This window comes from Morus notabilis, unplaced genomic scaffold (genome assembly GCF_000414095.1).
Source record: "Morus notabilis unplaced genomic scaffold, ASM41409v2 Scaffold207, whole genome shotgun sequence".
Taxonomy (NCBI): Eukaryota; Viridiplantae; Streptophyta; class Magnoliopsida; order Rosales; family Moraceae; genus Morus; species Morus notabilis.
The window spans coordinates 163,543-172,962 of NW_010365952.1; the positions used below are offsets into that span (position 1 = coordinate 163,543).

General features: G+C 32.1%; 1 protein-coding gene across 1 annotated transcript; it reads left to right on the forward strand.

Moving 5' to 3' along the window:
• Positions 1 to 4,653: 4,653 nt before the first annotated feature.
• LOC21391220 (bidirectional sugar transporter SWEET4) lies at positions 4,654 to 7,330 on the forward strand. Its single transcript, XM_010108966.2, has 5 exons — positions 4,654 to 4,937; positions 5,111 to 5,147; positions 5,714 to 6,092; positions 6,440 to 6,559; positions 6,732 to 7,330. The coding sequence occupies exons 1-5, from the start codon at positions 4,892 to 4,894 to the stop codon at positions 6,921 to 6,923; spliced, it is 774 nt and encodes a 257-aa protein (XP_010107268.1). The 5' UTR covers positions 4,654 to 4,891; the 3' UTR covers positions 6,924 to 7,330.
• Positions 7,331 to 9,420: the final 2,090 nt, after the last annotated feature.

Here is a 9,420-nt window from a genome sequence, read left to right on the forward strand (position 1 = left end):
TTCTTATTGCAGAACTTATGCAAGATGAATAGGCAAGTATCAGTACCTTTAAAAGGAAAAATAGCTCAGATCTTGCCAGAAATTATTCCACTTCTAGATGAAAAATATGAAAAGAAAAACAAAAATGGAAAACAAAAAATTAAAAGAAAAAGTGGAAGCAACTGAATATAGATGATGAAGAATTAAATTATCAAAGCTAATAATGATATTTTGATTGGAACTTAGAAAGCTTTCTGGTTTAATATACATTGCGTGGCGTAACTGTCTTGTGTAAACTAAATTATATTTCATTAATTGAGAATATAAATGATCGGCAACTTGAGCTGGTAAAGCACGAAAAAAACAAACTAAGAGTAACTTGAACTAAATTTTCCTGTAAGTTGTTCTCTATATTTCACTATTAATATATATTCCTTTTGCTTTTTCCCCCGCCAATAAATAGTACAACTCCAAATTAATTATCAATTCTATGAAATTGTTTATAATATAATATTCATTTCTTTTGTTGTTGTCTCTTTCTTAATTATAACTAAATTGCATAATAATGCCGCACATAAAAATGACAGTGTGCAGGGTAAAATGTGAGATCAAATACTTTGTAAAAATTAGTCTTTTTTGGTTTCTATACACACACACGCATACAGTTACTTTATATAAAAGGGAGAATGAGGTAAATAGCTATTTACAGTGAATAATTAAAGTAAACAGTAGATTTTAAAATTATTTGAATAAATATCAGTAAATTAAAATTTTACATGGTAAAAAAATTCTTTTTACCATGTAAATCTAATTGCAAAAAGAAAATTTACGTGGTTCAAAAAAATTTTACTGCTTAAATCCATTTGTAATTAAAAAATTATGAGGTAAAAAAGTCTTTTTTTACTGTTATTACTATAAATATTCTAAAATTTGTTATTTACTTAATTTAGTATTAAAATCGTTAAAAACATCTATTAATTTAATGTAATTTTTTAAAGGTGTCTTTAAATATTAATTTATGTCAACTTTCCTCTTCAATTTTAAAAAATCAAACGGCAAGTTGACATAAAATTTTGAGAAAATTCCTTTAAAATCAATAGTACGGGAGAATTGAAAAATTTTAAGTATTTTTGTGTTATTATTTTCGTAGCATTATAGATGGATTTAGTACTATTATGTTATTATTTTCTTAGCATTATAGACGGATTTAGACGAAAAAAGTATCTTGAGCGATTTTAATTCATGAGATGAGATCAATCAATCATCTTTTGAAATTTAAGGTTGAATTAAGATACATAATTTAAGTAGTATTCATGAAATTAATATTTTTATCGTAATTTCACATTAATTCACCTCTAATATTGATGGAGGTCGATATATAAGAATATATATATATATATGTATGTATCGATTCTAGTTATGCATCATGTATAGTGTGTTTGATAGCGTCCTATCTTAACAATTCACTGTGCAGTATGTCCCATCTGAAACCCAACTCCGTCCTTTTTCAATCCAATCATCAAAATCAGGTGTTGAAAAGTGAGAGTTTTAAAACTTTTAATGGAGAATTCGATTCATGAGACTCGTTTAAGTGATCATTTCACGTCATTCCTTAGAGGAAGAGAAAGGAATATGTTCACACAAAGTAAAATGTCAAGTACCAATTCTCGGATAAGGACTGAAATCTACCACTAGTAAATGTTCGGATGTGCTGTAAGGCTTATCTACCACTGGTTCTTACGTGATCATGAAATTCCTCAGTTTATAACCACGTAATATAATGCACTAATCCTGACTTTGAATACTAGTGAATAAACGTTTCATAGTGCGAAAACAAGTCAATTTATATGTTCACTGCCACATATGACAATTTTGTAACTACAAAACCCACATGACATTTTTTTTCATTAATAGAACAAAGACTCTTCCTTTTTGTACATATTTCACTCACTATATGTGTTGCAAAGACATGATTTGAGACAAATGAACAAAAAGTCATGTAATCAAATGCTGATGTCCGGCACAACGGGCACCGGAAGCTAAATGTTATTGAACACATTCAAGATTTTACTTCTCTAGCTCGAAGTGACAATGTTTGCTACGTTTCTTGTTATGGAAATTTTTAACCCACTCTTTAATCGGCATGATTTTAATAATCTCGTTAATTCGGTTTTGGATTAATTGAAACTCGGTTTCACTTTCCCAAAACAAAAAAAACAAAAACAAAAAATTACATGCTATCTTTTATGGCTCCTTTCTACAAGTTGATGTTTTGAGTCGTTAATTGAATCCAGTTTTTTATTATAAAATCAATATTATATACCTTAAATTCGACGGGTATTTGTCTCATTTCTCATTTACTCTTAATAAATACCTTTTGAACTAATATAATTTTTTGACTAAAAAAGATGTTAATAAAAAATAAAATGTAAAAATCTAGATTCATGAACTCTAAGGGATATTTTTTTTTCTTTCTCCAATTGAATTTACCATAAACTCAACCTAAATTTTGAAAACTACACGGACTCTGGTATTAAACTTGAAAAATTACTAATGGCCCGTTTATTTTGTGAATTTAAACTATAATTTAAACCTCTTTTTTTTTTTTTTTTTAAATGTCAACCAAAAAGTAGAAAAAGCTCAAGGAAAGTAGGGCGGGCATATTATCAGGTTTGCTAAAGTTCATTGTCAGATATTGCTGAAAAAGTAGTTAAAATTCAGATTAGCATGCATCAAACAAAAAGTGAAAAATTCGTAATTTATCCAAAAAATAAGACACAAGGTTCATGAACATAATGGATAGATATAATATTAATATTGGATTAAGATCATAGCCAAAAGCGCATATTATTTATACCGAGGGAAGTTGTGCAACACGTTGCCACTGCATCTAATTAATTATATAATTAAGGTGATTTGAGAGACAGAATCGTATAGATGCAAAATTAAAAGAAATTAAAAGTAAATGATCGATAGGTATATAAGGGCCTACCTCTAATGGATTACACAAAAAGCCAAAAACAGCACACCCTATATATATCACACAGTAAACATGCTGATTTAGCTCTTAATCAATCCTAATTGAGGGACCAAATATTCCTGCCCTATATATATAAATAAACGTATTTAATTTCAACCCCAAAGAATGTTCTTAATATTTTAAAATGTATTGGAGGCGTTTTGAGCTAGTGGGATCGATATTGACCCAAATAAATATTCATCCATATTGAAAGTCTGATTCACTTTTTCACTGATCGTAATAAAAAAGTCTAAATATTCCAATAATTAATAAAGTTCTTGAGTGTGGTTTTTTCCTCTCTCCCACAATTTTTTTTCCAACTTCTGATCTGATGAATAATACAGGCGTCATAACCTATTAAAGCACATGTGATGTTGTTTCTTTCTACTTCTCTTATTATTAAATTAACATCCTCCAATTTGTTATATAATTTTCTTTGATATCCAACATCAAACGCATGACGTTATACATGTAGTCATGGTTTAATTACCATGACGCACCTGCCTAAACTGAAGATAATTAATCCTAGTTCTTCATAAAATCCAGGATCATAGATGTTCTGTTTAGAGAAAAATTACATAGCATGCCGCCAAAATCTAAGAGCTTTACGTTTATGCTATTTAATCTCTCGTTATCTTTGTTGTTTTAAAATATATATTCTAATAATCGAAGACTGTAGTCAGAGATGTCTGAATCTGACAAATTATTAAAAACATCCTATTTAAAAAATTCATTATAATATTTTTCTTATGAATTAACGTAAATGTTAAATTTATGTCATGATATAAATGTAAAGATATATAGCATTTTTCTACTACTTCCGTTTGTTTAACAGAAATCTTTAACCGAGATCTTATAGTAATTAATTAAGGTCTCGTTCACTGATTTGAGTTTTCAATTTGAGTTTAGAAGTGACATTTTCTGGGAGCTTTTCACTGTAACAAAAAAAGTTAGATGTGACATTTTCTGAGAATTTTTTACTGTAAAATCCTAAAACTGAAAACTCAAATCGGTGAGATGAACGAGGCCTAAGTATACCGTTAATTTAATGACGGTGTCTGATCAGATCCATATATGTTTGGTTTCAAAGTGCCCTAGATAGACTTTTAAAATTTAAAGGCAAGTTAGAGGTGAAACTTGGCAGTTTATGTTGACTAATAAACCAACAAGGTTGGCTCACTTCTTGATGTCTTATGCCTTTTCTCATTCTTTCTGACGCAAATCAACCAAATTGGCACCGGCACTTATTACCGATTGATCAAAAACTACAACGAATATAAAATGACGAAAATACCCCTTACCCGAATATGGATAAGTTAGACTTGAATTCAGTGTGGTGGGAACTGGAGAATGGAGAGGTAAACAAAAAAAACCACAACTCATATCAAGAAATCAGTAATTTTCTCAGAGACCCCCAGTAACGCCAGGGTTCTGAGAATCTTGAGGACAGTGCCAATATCTCTCTCTCTCTCTCTCTCTCTCTCTCTCTCTCTCTCTCTCTCTCTCCACTCTGGATATGATGAATGTGCTGTGACTTGTGCGTGTCTCTTACTCTCTCTCTCTCAATATTCTCTCTCCTCTCTCTCTCTCTCTCTCTCTCTCCCTCTCTCTCTCTTTCTCTCTCTCTCTCTCTCTCCGCACCTTTAATTGAAGGCACTTTGATCCTTTCCATGTGTTGCTATAAGTTGGACAGTCCCAATACATGTCATGCAAGTGTCGTAGCCAGTTTCGGATACGATCCAAACTACAATTGCATATAATGAGACACACCTTCACCGAACTCTTCACATAATAATCTCATTCATACCTGATCTCTTTCTCTCTCTCTCTAAAACCCTTCTTTTAACTTCCACATCTCTCTTTTTCTTTGTTACGTTCATTTACTTCAGAACCATGGCCATTTCTGCTGATACTGCTCGTACCGTAGTTGGTATCATAGGTTAGTCAAACTCAAAGGCACTTCTTGGTTTCTTGCACTATTCTAGTAGTACTATTGCTTTTCTTTAGTTAGTTTCTTCCAGATTTCTTCTAGATCTTTCTATATATATATATATATAGACTCGAAAACTGACATATATTTTGTGGGCTTTTTCTTATGTTGTTTGTTTTCAGGAAATGTCATATCTCTCTTCTTGTTCTTGTCCCCAGTGTAAGGCTTACATCACTGTTTTCCTTTCTTTATTCTTCTGCTAGGAGTATAATTTTTGGCATGCATTGTTATTTCCTATGTATGATTTTACTTACCATCACGCAAGAAACAAAAAAAGAAAAAAAAAATTATGGGCATGCATATTTTGACAGTTAAGATAAAGGAAAAAAATATTATCCATAAAAACTTCTTGGTTAATTTCCCAAAGAAAACACATGACCAACTTTTTTTATCCAAAAAAAAAAAAAAGAAGTTGGTGGTGGTGGAAAATCATGCACAAACCCACCACCATCAAAGGAGTACACACGTTCGGTTTTCCAGAGCCATTAAAAAAAAAAAAGAAGAAGCGTTTTTAGTAGTTAGAGGGATTTTCCTATTAGAACCAATACTACTAGTAGAAACCATTAATATTCTCCTCACAATTATTGCCATATCCACTTATAATAAAGTTAATTGGTTAACAGTTAAAAAGTGGGATTTTTTAGTCTTTTGACAACAACACCAACAACAATTATTATATTATTTTTTTCACTATTTTCTTCTTTTTTTTTCATATTTTTGATCAGGCCAACATTCGTACGAATATGGAAGAAAAAGTCGGTGGAGCAGTACTCAGCAGTGCCGTACCTTGCAACCCTAGTGAACTGCTTGGTGTGGACGCTGTACGGACTGCCTATGGTCCACCCGGGAAGCATTCTTGTGGTGACAATCAACGGCTCAGGAACGGCCATCGAGTGTGCCTACATCATCCTCTTCTTGATCTTCTGCGACAAGAAGAAGAGGCTCAAAGTAGTCCTTGTGGTTCTTCTCGAGCTCATCTTCATCGGGGTTCTCACTCTTTTGGTCTTGTCTTTGGCCCATACTCACAAAAAGAGGTCCACGGTTGTTGGCACCATTTGTATTCTCTTTAACATCATGATGTATGCTTCTCCCTTGGCCGTCATGGTAGATATCACTCATCCCTTGCATGAAACTTTATTATTTATTTTTTGGGTTTAATTATTATGAATCATTCTTTCGTTTTCTTTGTTTTTTTTTTTTTTTTTTTGTTGGGTTTAAGGAATTTTAGGGTGTATGTGTATATATATATATATATATATATGATAAAATGATAAACATCTATACCTTATCTATACCTTACTAATACTAGTGCATGTTTCTAAATTTTTTTGTTAACTTAATTGTAAATATGTGTGACATAAACTTAAATAGCTTTTTCGAGTGAAGAAGACTCATGAAGAATGAGCTAATTATTAACTTTTGACATTATTATTATTATTATTTTTGTATAGAAATTGGTGATTACGACGAAAAGCGTGGAGTTCATGCCATTCTTCTTGTCATTTGCCTCTCTTGCAAATGGTGTTGCTTGGACAACTTATGCTCTCATCCGTTTTGACCCTTTTATCACTGTAACTACAAATTCTCTCTCAACTCAATTTGTGGCCTTTTTATTCGTTCTCCTTTGCCTTTTGGTTGATTTACAACTTTTCTTTCAAGTCATTGATATTTGTTCTGACTGATCTCCAACTTCCAAGTGTACTTATTTAAAGTGGGCCCTTGTGTTGCCTTTTATGGTCTCAGATACCCAATGGGCTCGGCACACTCTTTGGAGTGGCTCAGCTCATTCTCTACGGCACGTACTACAAATCAACTCAACGCCTCTTGGCAGAGAGGAAATTAAACGCCAAAGAAGTCAACCTATCAGAGGTTGTTGTGGCTGATCAAGAACAACACAAGAAAGCAGCCAACGGCCATGCTTCTCAGAACCATTGAATTACTATACGTCTGAAAGTAGTGGATCCGTATAATAGTACTACTCATTCCCAAGTATAGAAGTTACACTTTAAAATTGTGTCGACTTCTTTTTTTTGGGACTTTTTTTTTTTGTAATTTTTACTCTTTTTTGTGAGTAAGAAGAAGAAGAAGAAGAAGAAGAAGAAGAAGAAGAAGAAGAAGAAGAAAATAGTCTCGGTTTAAGCTCGAGACAGCTAGATAACATAATAGCCGTGGTGTCTAAACCACTGAGCTGTCCAGTACTGTGTTGTAATGGTTTCTCTTTTTAATTTCCTTCTTTTCAGCACAAGCTTGTGACATGACAAATATAAGGTCATGTGTACGTACGTCATACGGCGGTATTATAATTGTTAATAACAAACTACGTACGTGTTCTCTTTTTACCATCTTAATTTGTACTCCTGAAGTTCATGTCTTGAAGTATGTTTTTACGAAAAGGGCATGTTATAATTTGAGTTTTGCAAGGACTAGGTGAAACGCTTGAAACTATTTACAAGTTAATGATGATACGTTTTGTTTCTCAATATACGTAGCTATGGTTAAACATGACATTGCTCTATGGGGTTCTAGGGTTTCTCTAGTCATGTTAAAAAAGAGATAACTATAGTTGATCACCCATATTCTATTTAAAAAATGAAAAAGAAAAAATGTGTACATGATGTCGAATTTAACTATAATATATATATATATATATTCTCTTTTGGGGGATTAATTAGCTTAATTAACTATACTTTTAAAGCTATTTGATGGTCTTGATCGCTATGTATCTTTAAAATAAAAATGGGAATTTTCCAATAGTCAGCCAATGAATTAATGATCTTGACAGAGAGATCTGACGGATTAACAAATTTGCAATTTGCTCAGTTCATAATGGAACACAGCTGATAGAATTATAAACGAAGCTTACAATTACTTGTCGTTCATATATTAGGGGATTGTTAGTCTGATTTTGTATGCTTCTATATGATCCAAGGGAACACCCGAGGCCGAAGAGCAAAGTAGTTGCAAGTAATTAATTGAGCTTGCAACTTTGTTAGTTTCTAATAGTTTATGATTAACTCTTAATCATCAGAGTATTAACCAAAATTTTCTAAACTGCTCTGTTGCGTTGTACATAGTGCTTCTATATCCATTAATGGCTCTTTTTCCTCTGCTGAATTAATTCTTTTAAGAACAAAAATTAGATGCTCAACTTTCTAAATAAATAATCCTAAGAAAAATGTAAAGTATCACCAACATAAAGCATAACTCATTGTGATACTTATTAATCACAAATGAATCAGTTTTCATAATTTTATTTTTAAACTAATTGCACGTATATATCGCGTGAGTCAATTTCATGTAGTAGTAAGTTCATAATATTATGACAAATGCATCATTTGCACGAAAGATATTAGTTCTATGGTGTGTGTTAGGATTTTATAAGTTGGCATATTTTGGAGTTGGTTTGTACAAAATTCAAGAACAGGGGTCAAGTTTATTTTTGGCGTTTGTGGACAGCTATGGAAACTCTGTTTCAAGCTATTTGCACTAGATTTAGAATGATTTTCCACCATAGAAGGAAATCAAAGGAAATCAACTATGGAGCTGATTGGTTTGACTTTTGGTGGCTATTTGATGAGGTTGTTTTGGAAAGAATCCGTTGAGGAGAAGTTGTTTTGTTTAGGGTGATTTTGGTGGGAGAATAGATGGATATGTTCACCAATTTGGGTTGTATATAATTAGTATGCAACTATGAACGTGACTTAGAGCTTTTGAATGAAATATTCTACAGCAAAAGACTGTTTTGATGCTCTTTGAGTGAAAAAAAAAAAACAAAAGGTAGTTCTTTGAGAGAAGAACGTATTATTTTTGAGAGAAAATTTTTAAAGACGAATGGTGCTCATTGAACAAGATCACTTTTCCAATAAGCTACTTATAAAGTAATTACTAAGCGAAGGTGGAGTTGTTCTTCAGATGAAGCAAATGCATATAAAAAACTCTCAGGTTGTACGCAGAATATTGAACAACCGGCAAAAAGACAACCTTGCCCAGACACTACATGGGCTGTACCAATTTTAACTCCATATTGTCCCTCAAGCACTTTGACTCTCATGATTTCTCTCCCATAATCCCCATCTGTGCAACTTATGAGTATGTCTGCTCAGTTCCTGAGTATAGGACAGACTGAAATGATCTTTTTGATCCTCAATACGTGTCGTGTCTTTGTTAATGAATGGGAATTTTTCACATTCTCTTCTCAAAAAGAGAAGGAAAAGAAAAAGAACAAGAAACTATATGATAATTAAGATAGAAAGGTATGGGAAGAAAAAGGCAATCATTGAAGAAATGGAATTGAGCACCCATCAGCAACTGTTTTGGAATATGGAATATGGAATCCAATCTTTTAGGATAGCTTTTATTCTCTCTCTACTTTTGTTTTTTTTTTTTTTTTTTTTTTTTTTTTTTTAATATGATGGCCTTTATTTAATTTTCT